The sequence below is a fragment of the Moschus berezovskii genome, chromosome 13 (assembly GCF_049115385.1).
Source record: "Moschus berezovskii isolate FMDL1 chromosome 13, NW_MosBer_1.0, whole genome shotgun sequence".
Lineage (NCBI taxonomy): Eukaryota > Metazoa > Chordata > Mammalia > Artiodactyla > Moschidae > Moschus > Moschus berezovskii.
In genome coordinates this window covers 66148370-66164190 of record NC_142472.1, presented here as the reverse complement: position 1 = coordinate 66164190, position 15821 = coordinate 66148370, and the positions used below count along the sequence as shown (strand labels likewise).

Here is a 15821-nt window from a genome sequence, read left to right as displayed (position 1 = left end):
CTGTATGAAAATGAAAAATCAACAACTTTATGATATATAAAATCTCTTAGCAAATTATTTTATCAGTACAGTATTATAGTTTGTTTCTAAAACAAACAATCCAGGCCTAGGTACAATGGATAAGAGATTATTTCTTCCACACTAATAAAAAAGAAAAACGGGGGGGGGGGGGGGAAACACCTAATAAATACAAGGGTTATAAACATTCCAGCAATCTGGGTTCCCAAAGAAATGACTCCAGTAGGTTCTTATGCTCTATGAAAGTGCAATGTTGAAAGGAGTATGAATAAAATACGAATATAATCCCCCACAAAATGGAAGAAATGAAATTTGGGCAGTCACATTTAAACTGTAATGTTCTATTGCAATTTGAAACCAGCAACAGGGATAGTCAGACATCAGCACTATACGATACAGCAAACAGTTAAAAGTTCAAGTGAAAAATTTTAAATTTTTTCAGTAATAAATATAGTACACTAAAATTGCTTTTGTACAGAAGTATGCAGATGCTTTTTAGACTCTCCAAAAACACAGCCCAATTGATGCCTACTTCCTCTCTACTTGTAAACTAATAACAACTAACCACCATATTATACAACTCTCTAAAAGGTAACAGAAGTAGAATTCAGGCACCAGGAATATAGCTAAATCTATGAAGCTTGAGTTGATAGCATGTTATATAAACAGCTGCTGCTACTGCTAAGTCGCTTCAGTCGTGTCCGACTCTGTGCAACCCCATAGACGGCAGCCCACCAGGCTCCCCCGTCCCTGGGATTCTCCAGGCAAGAACACTGGAGTGGGTTGCCATTTCTTCCTCCAATATATATAATATATTGAGCAGAACAGGTTAAATATTCAAAATCAGTAATATGAAAAGTTATGGCCTTATCTTGAAACTTCAAAGTAGCCCATGCTCTAGCCACTCATAGAGGGAAAAAAAAAAAAGGATTAATGGCTTTATCTTAAAAAAATAAAAACCTTTACATGAAGCATGGGTATCTTGAAAGGTCAGATGAGATAAACCTTAAGTTTTCTTACAATACTAGAATTCTAAAAAGTCTTAAAGGAGAAATTTAAAAAACGCTTTTTTACTCACTAAACTCATACAACTATGCTTTCCAGTTAATTGCACTTTGTGGTCACCGTTTATAATCTTGATCCACATTCCTTGTACTAAAGTACATAATCTTGGGCTACTGAAGCAATCAGAATAAGGCTCATTTGTCCAGCTCTCGTCCCTTAATTACATGTTTTCCCACGTACAAGTGAACTCCTGCATTCAAATACTGCCTTTCAAGATTACTTTTAATCACTAATATTAACTGTAGTTCAAATATACAGAGAAAAATGAAAGACTGTAAAATATAAAGACATCAAAAAGCCACAGAGTAGGATAAAGGAGAATTATGCCAATACCTGTAATGTGTACAGAGAAAGGGTTCACGATTTCTAAAGAATTTGTGTGTGGCCACTTCTTAAGTGACCGTAACTTTCAATAAACCAAAAACAAGAGAGAATTACTTATTTACACATTGGTGTGTCATATACATGCATAACAACACAAGTATAAAGTAGATACTGTTAAAATACCAACTGTAGAAACTAGGGACTCATTTCATCATACCATAATGTACAACAGACTACTTACCTTGATGCTTCTTTAATGACATTTTGTAAAAATATTAGTCTTGTTTGTAAACTGCCTTGCACATGCTTCAGTAAAGTGAAGATTCTTTCATATTCTTAAAATAAGAGAAGCAAAAAGTGGTGTTACTTTGCACAGTTATTCAATATTTTTCTATTACAGTTTACTACACATCAAGATTAAGACAAAACCAAAAATAGTTTACCTAAAAATTTCACCATTCATTAGAGATTTTATAATACATGTATTTCATCAGACATCAACAAAGATAAAATAACTTATCAAACACTGCCTTTTCTTGATAAAAGTTCTCATAAGGGAACTCATGTATGTATCAAACATACAGCTTAGAAGAACGAGTAAACAGCTTTTTGGTAGTGCCACTGAAAAATAAGAAGTGGCCTTTACAAAAATCCAACCTTATAACAAACTCTAAATTACAGCTAACATAGGAGGTGGATAAAACAGAGGAAATAAAACAAGAGTGCTGTCTCAATTTCAAGTTTCCATAAAACTTATAGTCCTCTGTTTCACGTTTTCACATAAAATTTACTCTGTCAAGGACTATCAGCTCCTAAAATGACCAGTACTGAGTCTTACCCACTTCTGGACCACCCATGGGCACCATCATAGCAGGTGATCTGTCCAAACCTTCTGAATGAATATCAGTAAGAATACTGAAACTTTATCTCACAAAGTTCTTTTCTACTCATATAACAGACAGCTTCATAATTTTAGTTTCTTGGCCTAAACGCATCCCTGTCACTATTATAGTTTAAATCTTAAAAGTTAAGATGGCAGGTAGGTATTGTGCCAAGAACTTTACAGATATGAAGTCATTTAATATTCACTGCATCTTTGGGGGTTTTTTCTGTTACCTTAAAGTTCCAGCTGCTGGTTGGCATGATGTTCAAGACTGTCGGTTCCTGTCATGGGAGGAACCATGTGTACTTTTTATCTGTGTGTTCCCCTCCACTACTCTCATCCCTCCTTATTTACCACACCTAACACGGTAACCCACTCCAGTATTCTTGCCTGGAGAATCCCATGGACGGAGAAGCCTGGTAGGCTACAGTCCACAGGGTCGCATAGAGTCGGACACGACTGAGTGACGAACGGAATGGAACACAATGCTTTGGATATAGCAGATACTCAGTAAGTGTTGGCTGAATAAAGAATGGGATCTTATATAGCTGATATGTTGTTCTCAAGACTGATCTAAAATCAGATCTATGCTTAGTTAATTTGACTTTTTTCTTAGAGCACATACAAAAATTGAAATCTGTTGTGTCTCTAATTATACATACTTCTTCCTGGCTTTCGGATCTCTTTCATTATTTGTGCTTTTAGTTCAGTGTTGACCTCTTCATGGCTTCTGCAGTACATCAATTTCTTTCCTTTGTTGAGTGAAGATGCTGGTATATTCTCTTCAGGACATTGTTCTTTATCTCTGGGCTCCTCGTGATTTTCTAAAAATCCACCGACAGTGAGGTCATTAGTTCCTAAGTGGTCATGACCGAGAGCCTCTGTATGATTGGTTGGTCGTTCCAGTAAGTTGGCTGGAGAAGATCCTGAAAATTCAGCTTCCATAGCATTTGGTGTGATATCTGATGAAAGTTGGTCTGCAACATGATTTTCAACCACATCATCCATTGTCGAATCATTAGTGGCTTCAGAAACTAAAAACAAGGAAAAAAGAAAGATGAGAGCCAATTTCAAAGCACACAGTAAAGAAAACGTCAAAGAAACAATATTGCAGCAAATCACAACTGATCTCCGTGACTCTTAGAAATTAACAACGTGATATGGTTCTTAAGCTTTGCCATATATACGGTATATTTCAATGTGAAACATTCACAGTATTTACAAAATCTGTACCATTTTTGCCTGGGGGAAAAATAAAAGTCAGTTTAAAAAAACTTTTAGTTTTCTGCTTTTTTCTATGGCAGTTTTATGGAATAAGTGGTTTTCACTGCTCTACATTATCATGGTTATCCTTTTATTAGAGAGTACTAGTTCATTCCAACTTACTTCTGCCTTATACAATTACTATTTAGAGGCAAAAGAGAACACGGGAAGTTTAAGCTAATCAGTATTCTGCAGCAACATGGCCCCAAACCTCCAGAGCACCTTTCCTTATAACCATCCACATGGTCTTCACTACTTGAGCAATGAAGAGTAGCTGGTGCCCACTTCAGTTCACTAGACTAGACTTAAAAGGCTTGCAAACTTGCCACTTAATATCAGATTATTGTATTTGCTCCCAAGAAAAAGCAGCTGAATTCTCAGTTCCCCGATTGCTCACCAAACCACCAGGACCCAGCTGAATTTATCGCCTTACTATTCAAAATTCAAACTCCCCCCAACAAAAATTCTCTGAACTTCTGACTCCCTTCCTCCATCCTAAATCTTACTCCATGATTTGCAAACTTCAATGAATATTCTCAATAGCACCTCCTGTTTTAATTGAAATCCAACTCTCCTGCAAAGAAAGCCCCCTCTCTCAAACTCTCTCCATATACTTAAAATAAGGAGGTGGAGTCACTAGTCCCTTTTCTTTCCAATGCCATTGCAAGAGCATTTCTCCATGCACTCTTGTGAAAACTCTTGCTCTTTTCATCTATAAAATCCTTCTGTACCTCTCTTTTTTCTATATTTTTTTTTCCTGGAAAAATATACCCACACCAGATTCTTTGTCCTGTAATTTACCACAATCTGGATTTTGCTAATTATATCCCTGTAGATACAGAAGCTTGATCAGATTGATGTTCATTCAGTATTTTGGGTGGCAGATACTTCAAATGTAGTACCGTGTAATCCCATCAGGAGGGATCATATTTGGTTTCTCTCCAGTTAAGATGTTCTTACCCATGAATGATCACCACCTATAATTAATTACTCCATTAAACATTCCCTTCATCAATTCTCATTCTTCCCCAATAATATTCCACACAACTTAGCGACTGAACAACAAAAAATACTCCACACAATAATGTCAGCCTGGTCTTTATGAAATGCTAATCAGATCAGATCACTACCTCTTTCAATGGATTTTCACTGTCCTTGGAATAAAGTCTAGAATCTTTTACAATGGCTTCGAAGACCCTCTATGATCTAGACTCTGCATGTCTATCTTTTGGTTCTCACCTTACCTCATTCCCAGCAGCCCTTGCTATACCAGAATGCTTCAGTTCCCTTAACACCCTGCTCCTCACAGTATGCCTCTGAGTGTACTCTTCCTGTAAGAGTACTATTACTGTAACAGAGGCAAATGCACAGCTTCAGTTTACTAATTTCCATTCATCCATCAAGTATTGGCTTAAACAGAACCTCCTCAGTAAAGTGCCTTGACCCCACAGACTAAGTTAAATCCTCTTGCCAAATACTTCCACAACAAGTATACCTGACTTCACTTTTTGTAATATTCATCACACTTCTAAGGAAATGTTCGTGATGACTTCTTTCCTCCTCATTATAAATGAAGGCAGAGATCACTATAGTCTGTTTACAACTACATCTCAATGCCTAACCCTGTCTAAATTAAGCATATCATTTAATAATTAGTTGCCAAATTAAACAAATTGAAAACCATCTTTCTGTGGGTATTGATAATGCCCCTTTAAAAACTGTCATTTCTAAATGCTAAAGATTTGCAAATGATATTTCAAATCATGATAGCTATTAAGTGTAATGAATGAATACATGAAATGTTCATTAAAAAGACATAAAAAATGATTACATGCTAATTTGGAATAAACAAATATCTTCTCTAGACACTTTTGGAACTTTATCCACTTTTTCTATATGAGAAAACTCTCTCCCATGAAGAACCAAACTAAAAGCAGCAAACAGTATTTAAAGAAAAACCCTTACTTTTATGAAGAGGAAGGGGTTTAATGAGATCTGGCTGTGCTTGGGTCATAGGTACCGGTGGTCCTTTCCCTCCAATGTGATTGTTCACAACTGGGTTCTGCTGTCGGCCTCTCAGCAGTGGAGACATGCAGCGTCGTCTCTTAGGGATGCCTTGCATATTTGGTTCTCCAGGTCGTTTATGTTTATTTTGAGGTCCAGCCACAAATTCATCTGCCTCATCTATCATCATACCCTGTAACAACGAAGAATTTCCCTGACTTTACATACGGTTTTCAGTTGTACGATAAACTCCAATTCCCATTAAACTACATTTTAACAATGTTGACATAGTATTCTACCAAGAAAAGTTTCGGCTTACTTTAGTTAAATTAAGAACTTAAATCTACTGTGCCTCCCACACACAAAAAATTATATAATGGAACACTTCAGATTTACCTTCTTATCCAGCTTAAAGGGGTTGCCAAATGTGTGCAACCTCCGAGGCTGATCGGGATCAAGTTCTCTTAATGGAGAAGGTACTTGCTTGAGGTATTCCTGGTAATTCCCCATTTGTGCTATAGGAACGCTGTGCACTTGATCTTTTCAAACAGAACAAAGCAATAGTGAAAGTTAACTTTACTAAAACGACCTTCCATTTAAGTTAACAAATGTGTTTTTATGTATGAATGCTACCTGGTCTAGTCCAAGCAACTTTTCCTTACCATATATTCTAAATTAGTTTGTTGCCATTATAAATATTGTGACATAAAATCTTGAGTGCTTTTTAATAAAAGTTTAAATAATCAATTTTATCTTCTAAACAAAGCAAAAATATTGCAGTTAGTTTCAGTATATAGAATAAACAGTATGTGTAACCCTTCTACGAAAATGTCTCTTCTATCCTACTCCAAAGCATAATTTACAGAAAAGAGGTATCACATAGATGATCCTTTTCATATAAAACTATAGTTGAAATGTTTACATCAGAGTTGGCAAAGGGTTAAGTTCTCATCTGACTTGATTTGTAGGTGCCAAAGGTATAGTTAAGGAAATACTAGAATATGACATATATTGGCCATTCTGAGTTAAACTATCAGATACTAGTAGATCACAAGAAAATGATTTTGTGTGTGCCTGTGTATGTGGATGTATGAAGAAAGCTGTAAGGAAACTAAGCTATTGCCAAAGGTTGTTTCCTCTGGAGAACAGCATTTGGGGCAACAGTGATGGAGGAAGAAGTGTAGAGAATTAGAGATGACTCAACTTTCTGCTTCATTCAGTGAGAATGTAATATTACAGTCAACTCTTTAAAAGTTACAGTAACACTCTGCATTTTCAATATAAAGAAAAGTTTACTGAAGAAATACCAACATTAAAACCATGATCTAACCTTCATCCTGTCCTTTAAGAAATCTGCGGGTGCTCTTCAAAAGATTAGATCTCATTCTTGTTAAGTGATCCAAAAGATTCCGTCTTGGTATGTCATATGCATTTCTAAATGTCTGTGGCTTCAAATCCTGTATTAAAAAGATTCAAAGACAAAATGTATTTTGAAACAGAATTAAAAGAGACTAAAATCTCTAGCCTGCAGCACAACTTTGAAAATAAGATATACAAGTCAATTAATTAGCTTAAAAGAAAACAGAATAAAGAGATACGATACCATTGTAATGTACTGTTTTAATAACCAAAAGATAAAAACTCGGTAGTGAAGCTCAACCAAATTATCTCAAATTCACATCTGTCCAAGATTTTATTATGTATTCTGGCTAAGAGAAGTAAATAAAAGCTTTGATGTGTAATTTACATACCATGAAACAACCCATTTTACATACACAGTTTGAGCGTTAGTAACTGTACAGCTGTGGACCCATCACTAGGATCAGTTTCAGAACATCCCCATCACACCACAAGGTTCTGTGTGCCCACCTGCAGTCTCTCTCGATTCCTATCCCCGCAACCACTACTCTGCTTTCTGTCTCTCTATGTCCCATTTCATCAATGGAATCTTGCAGTATGTAATCTTTTCTATCTGGCTTCTTTCCACAAGCATGTTTTTGAGATTCATCCATGTTGTTCATGTATTGGTAGTCTATTCCTTTTTACTGTCTTTTCCTTTTTACATGGATATACTGTATCTTTATCCATTCGCCAGTTGAGGAACACTTGGACTGTTTTCAGTTTGGGGCAATTACTAACGCTGCTACAAACATTTGCATACAAACCCTTTATACACACATATTTTCATTTGTCTCAGTAGATACCTACAAGTAAAACTGTTGGTATATAGCAACATTTACCTCTCCTGAGAAACTGCAAATTAACTGTTAATAATTTTCATCAACAATGTGTAAGAGTTCCAGCTGTTCTATAACCTTACGAACACTTCATATTTTTCAGTCTTAAATTTTAACCATTCTAGTGGGCATAAAGTGGGATCTCACTGTGGTTTTAATTTGCATTTTCCCACTTGACTAATAATGTTGAACATCTTTTCATGTGCTTGTTCAGGTTTGTATATCCTACCTGGCAAGGTGTCTATTCAAATATTTTGTGTATTTTTTTATTGGATGCTTATCTTTTTATTATTGAGTCTTAGGATTTCTTTATATATTTTGATACAAGTTCTTTATTCAACATATGCTTGTCTCCCAGGCTGTAGCTTGTCTGGGAGAAACTTCAAAGTTTCTTCTGAAGACAAAAATTATAATTTTACTGAAGTTCAGTTTATGAAGTTATTATGTGTATGTGCTTTTTGTGTTGTATTTTAGAAATCTTCATTGACCCAAGATCCAACATCTTATAGATATTTTTCCTATAGAAGTTTATAGTTTCTGTTCTTACATTTATGACTATGATCACGTTAACTAATATAAGGATCAAATTCATTATTTTGCAGATGGATAGCCAACTGTTCCCACCCTATCTGTTTAAAAGACTGTCTTCTTACCCACTAAATTATTCTGGCATCTTTGTTAAAAATTAACACTATATATGAAGGTCTACTTCTGTTCCACTGACCAAAATATTTTTCTTCATGCCAGCAACACATATGTTGATCACTGAAGCTTTACAGTAACTTTTAAAATTAACAGTGCAAGTCTTTCAGCTTTATTCTTTCCCAAAATTGTTTCAGCTACTCTAGGACCTTTATACCTCCATATAAATTTTAGAACCAGTCTGTCAGTTTTGACAAACAAGGAACTGGGATGAAGATCTTTTTAATAATGAGTATTCACAAAGCATTTCAGAACTATACTGTGTACCCAACGTCAGTAATATTAGTACCAAACTACACTGAACTCTACTATTAGCTATGTAACTTCAGGCAATCTCTAAGCCTGCTTTCTATCTATAAAATGAATGTGATGGTTTGCTCTTTGTCAGTCCATCTGCTCACCCACTCACCATGTACAGTGTTTTAAAATTCAATGATTCAATAATATTAATAGCATAATTGATCATTATTCTGCAGAGGTATAAAAATTTGGGCAAACTGGGTATCAGTTAATAGAAAGTCTGACATATTCGACAATACAAACTATTACTAGAGCAGTACAAAATTCACGTAACTATTACCTTATTGAGCAAAGCAACTTGGAACCCAGTGTATTCTTTCATATTAAGGTCCAGCAGTCTGTGAGGAACATCCTCTGAAATTCCCTGGAGCAGCTGTTGAAAATCTTTCCGATAAGCCATTGATAAACCATGTGACCTACTTCGGACTTTAATTCCAGTTTCCTGTACTACTTTTTTGCCTACAGAACCGATGACTCGATCAGATTCTATTTTGGCCTAAAGCAAAAATAAATAAAAGCTGTCTTGACGTGATCTGAACTGGTAAATTAACGGTTAAAAATAGTTTCAGTCTTTTATAAAGTAAGTATTTATCACATTTTAAAAGAACATAAGAAATTAAAAACACTACTTAATTGATATAGTCTATGTCAAGTGCTTGGTAAACTGAACCTAGTTTAAACAATAATGTCTTATGATTTTAAATCATCACAATTCTTACCTTTTGGAGAAAAATCACACAAATACAACTTCGATTTATTAACACCCACTACACTGAAACCATGGTATGTCAATACACCCTAAATAAAACTTCCCAATTCAGAGGTGATATAAAATTAAAAAACAATTTTATCAATATCTACTTAGAGACATTACTACTAGCACATAACTAAATGCTCACAGATAATGCAAACAGCAATATTTGACTCTTCTAACCTACGATTCAATTAGCAGTTGAAGTAGAGATGGCAAAAGTACTGGAAAAATTGTGCTTTATACAATTTTAATAACTTGGCAGTCCAAGGGTATACTGCTTGACTAATCTGTTATCTACTAACGTGATTTATGTACAAAATGATAAAATTCAGTATTTTTATACATATTTCAAAAGAAACTCCCATTTTTAAAGAAAATGCTACAGGTTTTAAAACATAAAGCAAAAGAAATTGATTTTTTTTTACTAAGAAAAACAAATTTCTAACAAATTTCCCAAAAGAAAACATAAGGAATGTTCACATACAAGAAGGGTAGGATCACATTAATAAAGTTATTTTCACAAACTAGAAATTATTATTTGAAATTATCATTTCAAAACATAGCATACCATGCACTTGATAATTATGTTAATATATATGTGGTTTTAAAACATGATCTATATAATTCTACTAGAACCATCAAGAACTAGTATCTGGCCTATTGACCAGCTTGGCCAATACCATTCAAGATACTTAGCGGCTCTGTTTCCTCACATTACCTGCTGACTCAGCTTTTTGAGGTATGAAATGACACTGTAGCTAAGTCCGTATTCCATGCTGTCTGCTATTAGGTTAGGTGCTCCCATCATCCTAACAGCTTTCTTCAAAGGCTACAGGAGAAAAAGAAAATACCACACTCTAAGCTTGTCAAAAATTTATAGCCATGAAAAGTAAAAGTGAAAGTCGCTCAGTCATGTCCAACTCTTTGCGGCCCTATGAACTATATACAGTCCATGGAATCTCCAGGCCAGAATACTGGAGTGGATAGCCATTCACTTCTTCAGGGGATTTTCCCAACCCAGGGATCAAACCCAGGTCTCCTGCTTTGCAGGCCGATTCTTTACCAGTGGAGCCATATATTTATCGTCAATTTTGAAAAATTCACCAACCGCAAAACCTCTCCTTTTCTTCAATAAGGGTCACATAATCATATTTGTACTTCATTAAAATGTTTGCCAGTGGTATGAAAGGCATTTTGAAATACTAAACAAGAATTAGAGGCTATAATAACAACCCCTAGAGTAAGAAAGGTTGGAGTCCTGAACTTCTTAGTATCATTTGGAAGAAGAGGGCAGGAGACACACTGCAGATGTAGATTTGATAGAACTTGGATGGTAAGTGAAAAGAGGAGTCAAGGATGATAGAAGATTCTTACCTTTGGTAAGGACAGGCTAATTAAAACAACTTTGTGCAATGAAAAAAGTCACTGGCATGACAGTCTAGTATATGTGAGTGGGACAGAGTTAGAAAAAGGGTAACAGCCACCCACTGACATATTACAAAGTGTATAAAAGCATTGGTGTCAAATTGGAATCAAATCCAAGACCTGGTATTTAATATCCATGTGGCATTGGCTAAATCCCCCCAGATGCTATGAAACATGAGTCAAATATATGCAGCAGTTCATATTCCAGTGTTTCCTCCTTTCCCCTCTCTTACACAGCTGGTACTATCTGCCAGACACACAGATTTTCTCTTAAAACTATAATATGATTTCAAAGCTTAAGAAATTAATGTTATTAGAGACCATTTAGAAAGATTACAGTTGAATACTACAATATTCCTACAGTAAAAGCAGAAGTAATGTTTTAATAAAGTGTTCTAGAAGTTGTTTTTCACAAAATCAATAAAGTAATTATTTGCCTGGAGAATCCCATGGACAGAGAAGCCTGGCAGGCTACCGTCCATGGGATCACCAAGAGTCGGACATGACTTAGCGACTAAACAACAACAATGTATTTAATAATATATGTATTACTGGTCCTATTGTGATACACTAGGTTTCAGGGAATGTTTCTTGAGATTCAGAGAATAACGCAAACAAACCTTTTCTTGTACCTGTAAGGAGAAATAATTATAAAACTGCAATTTAAAAAGGTTAATTGTAAAAGCTTAAATTCTAAAGCCAGCTGCCTGGGATTAAACTCCTGACCTTGATATTAGCTGTGTAGCCTTAGACGAATTGTTTAATTTTTTAGTGCCTTAGTTTCCACATCTGTGAAATAAAAACACTTATTTCTGCCTCATACAGTTACCATATAAATTAAATGAGGTTAACACATGTAACAGAGAAGGCAATGGCAAGCCACTCCAGTACTCTTGCCTAGAAAATCCCATGGATGGAGGAGCCTGGTAGGCTGCAGTCTGTGGGGTCGCTAAGGGTCGGACACGACTGAGCGACTTCACTTTCACTTTTCACTTTCCACTTTCACACATTGGAGAAGGAAATGGCAACCCACTCCAGTGTTCTTGCCTGGAGAATCCCAGGGACGGGGGAGCCTGGTGGGCTTCCGTCTATGGGGTCACACAGAGTCGGACACGACTGAAGTGACTTAGCAGCAGCAACACATGTAAAGTGCTGAGGATAGTAACAGGCAGGCCTGGATAAGCATTATATATATTCTCACCATCACCATTATTCTACAAATCACTGAAACATTTCTTTCTCATTATATTTATATGGGTCACTTGTAAATTTTTCATAACATTTATTCTCTAACAGCAATAAATAAAAGCTTTAATACCTACAGTAAACTATAAGCATAATACAAAATTTTATAACATTCTATTTTTAACAATAATATTCTTACCCCAAGATAGTAGGGAGGCATCGTCTTCAAATAACTTTCAAATGACTGTCTCCATTTCAATGTTGGTTTTGCCTTATGGACTTTAAAAAGATCATCTATAAATGAATGCATAACGAGAACAAACTATCATCATTCAGTGTTTCCACACATGAAAACCAAGTCAAGTAGGTTTCATTTTTAAAGTTTGCTTTCTTATTTACGAGAGAGAGAGGAAACATCAATTCTATATTTTAAACAAAATTAAAGGTGATAAATTTTTGGTTCTGACATTTTTGAGTAGTACCACCACTTTTCCAGTGAGTCAACTCGTCGCATGAGGTGGCCAAAAAGCTCTGATGCTGGGAAAGGTTGGGGGCGGGAGAAGGGGACGACGGAGAATGAGATGGCTGGATGGCATCATGGACTCTGTGGACATGAGTTTGAGTGAACTCCGGGAGTTGGTGATGGACAGGGAGGCCTGGCGTGCTGTGATTCATGGGGTCGCGGAGAGTCAGACACGACTGAGCGACTGAACTGAACTGAACTGAACTGAACCACCACTTTAAAAATGAAAGGGTGCCAATTAAGATCTCAAATTAAATGTAATAAAGGTAGAGTGAGAACATACACAAGGAAAATCTAGATATGAACAGATTGGAATACAGAGACAAAGTATACATGAAAACATACCTACTAATATTTTGTCTATTAATCTTTAAATCTGGTCCAATTCCATAAAGGAAAAGATGCCTTCTCCAATAGCACCCCTCAAAAAATTACAGCCAAAGGGTCTCCAATCAACTTTAGGCTTATCAATATTATTTAGAATATCATTTTAGAACAAATTCATTCACTAAAAAATTTGCCAAAATAAAATTCTTAAAAAGAAAACACTCAGATCTAAGAACTATGCTTCTACAAAATATCTTATTTACCATATACAAAGTCTGCATTACTAATTCAAACTATGCAAGATATCTAATTTGCAAAAATAGAATAATTTAGAAACAAAATATAGTATCTTCAATAGTTTGTAGAATCAAAGGTGTTTGACACTGACTTTCAATATATCAGAAACATGCAGAGGTTGCAATAAAACCCTTAACAACTTCAATATTTTAGAATATTAATAAATAAATCTTCACTTATTAGTCTTCATTAATAAAAATCTTCATTAAGACAAGAAAACTCAGAAAGGGAGGGATGTTCCCAAAGATTGCTTTTAGGAAAATTCATATGTATGCCAGGCCACAGAGAACACGACAAGAATGACTCACCTAACAGGGGAAGAAGGACTGGGTAATTGTAAGGCATCACGAATAAGTTGACACAGTTCAGTGCTGTACTGGCTTTCAAGTAACCAAAGGGATGGCCAAGTTCACTGTATTTTGCACTATTGCTCACATATACCTGTTAAAAAGGAGTAGTTAAAAGTTCACATTTAATAACCTTTGCAGAATGTTATATAAACCATGGATTCAATTTGACTTTTTAAAAAACATCAAATTAAAAAAACAAACACTGAATTAAATTTTTAGAGGTTCTAATACTGAGTGAAGAGCTGACTCATTTGAAAAGACCCTGATGCTGGGAAAGATTGAGGGCAGGAGGAGAATGGGACAACAGAGGATGAAATGGCTGGATGGCATCACTGACTCAATGGACATGGGTTTGGGTAGACTCTGGCAGTTGGTGATGGACAGGGAGGCCTGGTGTGCTGCGGTTCATGGGGTCACAAAGAGTTGGACACGACTGAGCGACTGAACTGAACTGAGCTAATACTGAGTGAAATTAAGTCAGGCTGAGAAAGACAAATACCATGATATTGCTTATATGTGAAATCTAAACAAAAAGACTACAAATGAACTTATGTACAAAACAGAGTTATAGATGTGAAAAATAAATTTATGGTTACTGGGGGGTAAGGAGGCAGGGAGGGATAAACTGGGAGATTGCAACTGACATATACACACTGCTGCTGCTGCTGCTAAGTCACTTCAGTTGTGTCCGACTCTGTGTGACCCCAAAGACGGCAGCCCACCAGGCTCCCCCGTCCCTGGGATTCTCCAGGCAAGAACACTGGAGCGGGTTGCCATTTCCTTCTCCAATGTGTGAAAGTGAAAAGTGAAAGTGAAGTCGCTCAGTCATGTCTGACTTGTAGCGACCCCATGGACTGCAGCCTACCAGGCTCCTCCGTCCATGGGATTTTCTAGGCAAGAGTACTGGAGTGGCTTGCCAGTGCCTTCTCCGCATATACACACTACCGTATATAAAATAGATGGAACTAATAAGGACCTACTACTATATAGCACAGTGTCAGACTTTATTTTTTGGGGCTCCAAAATCACTGCAGATGGTGACTGTAGCCATGAAATTTAAAGACGCTTACTCCTTGGAAAGAAAGTTATGACCAACCTAGATAGCATATTTAAAAACAGAGACATTACTTTGTCAACAAAGGTCCATCTAGTCAAGGCTATGGTTTTTCCAGTGGTCATATATGGTTGTGAGAGTTGGACTGTGAAGAAAGCTGAGCGCCAAAGAATCGATGCTTTTGAACTGTGGTGCTGGAGAAGACTCTTTTGAGAGTCCCTTGGACTGCAAGGAGGTCCAATCAGTCCATCCTGAAGGAGATCAATCCTGGGTGTTCATTGGAAGGACTGATGCTAAAGCTGAAACTCCAATACTTTGGCCACCTCATGCAAAGAGTTGACTCACTGGAAAAGGCTGATGCTGGGAAGGATTGGGGGTGGGAGGAGACGGGGACGACAGAGAATGAGATGGCTGGATGGCATCACCGACTCGATGGACATGAGTTTGAGTGAACTCCGGGAGTTGGTGATGGACAGGGAGGCCTGGCATGCTGTGATTCACGGGGTCGCAAAGAGTCAGACACCACTGAGAAACTGAACTGAACTGAAATACACAGCACAGGGAACATTACTCTGTAATGGTCTACCTATATGGAAAAAGAATCTGAAAAGAGAGGCTATATGTATATGTGTAACAGATAAACTTGCTGTACACCTGAAACTAATGCAACAACAATGTAAATCAATTAAACCTCAATAAAAATTAAATAAATAAATTTTTAAAATCACTACAGTCTTTCAGCTTACCTGCCAACATGTCTGAGGAGATTTTCTTTCCAGGATAAACTGAGTCAGCGGTGAAGGTTCCAGCTCGTATTTGTCAAAAGGCAATTTGTCAATAACCATGGGCTCACAGTCTGTACAGGAAAACTTCACTACAGGATGAGATGTACGAGGTGGCTAGAAGGCAAAGTCTTATTGTTACTCTCTCACAAAGCACCAGAAACAAACTTTTCATATCCCTCACTGTCAAAGTTTACTCAGTTTCTCAGTTTCATTAGTGAGAGTTTAATTTACTATCAAAAGCACCACTAAGCGGAAAGATAATACTTAAAAATGTAATGCTTAAACTATCAATATTCACAAGAAAAAGAAAAAGAAAACACTTCAA

The 15821-nt window shown here is 36.4% G+C and overlaps 1 protein-coding gene across 5 annotated transcripts in view; it reads right to left on the bottom strand.

Annotated features, from left to right (window-relative positions):
* INTS6 (integrator complex subunit 6) overlaps window positions 1-15821 on the bottom strand; it is a 104458-nt gene that overhangs the window by 19331 nt on the left and 69306 nt on the right. For all 5 annotated transcript variants that reach the window (XR_008685962.2, XM_055426160.2, XM_055426159.2 and 2 more), the window contains 10 exons: window positions 15458-15610; window positions 13616-13748; window positions 12360-12454; window positions 10269-10379; window positions 9077-9292; window positions 6888-7014; window positions 5954-6096; window positions 5519-5750; window positions 2953-3324; window positions 1649-1742 (listed from right to left, as the gene is read on the bottom strand). Coding sequence is in view for 4 of the 5 variants with exons in the window: in XM_055426160.2 (XP_055282135.1) it covers window positions 1649-1742; window positions 2953-3324; window positions 5519-5750; window positions 5954-6096; window positions 6888-7014; window positions 9077-9292; window positions 10269-10379; window positions 12360-12454; window positions 13616-13748; window positions 15458-15610 (1676 nt within the window). In the remaining variant the exon portion in view is untranslated. The remainder of the gene's footprint in view (window positions 1-1648; window positions 1743-2952; window positions 3325-5518; window positions 5751-5953; window positions 6097-6887; window positions 7015-9076; window positions 9293-10268; window positions 10380-12359; window positions 12455-13615; window positions 13749-15457; window positions 15611-15821) is intronic.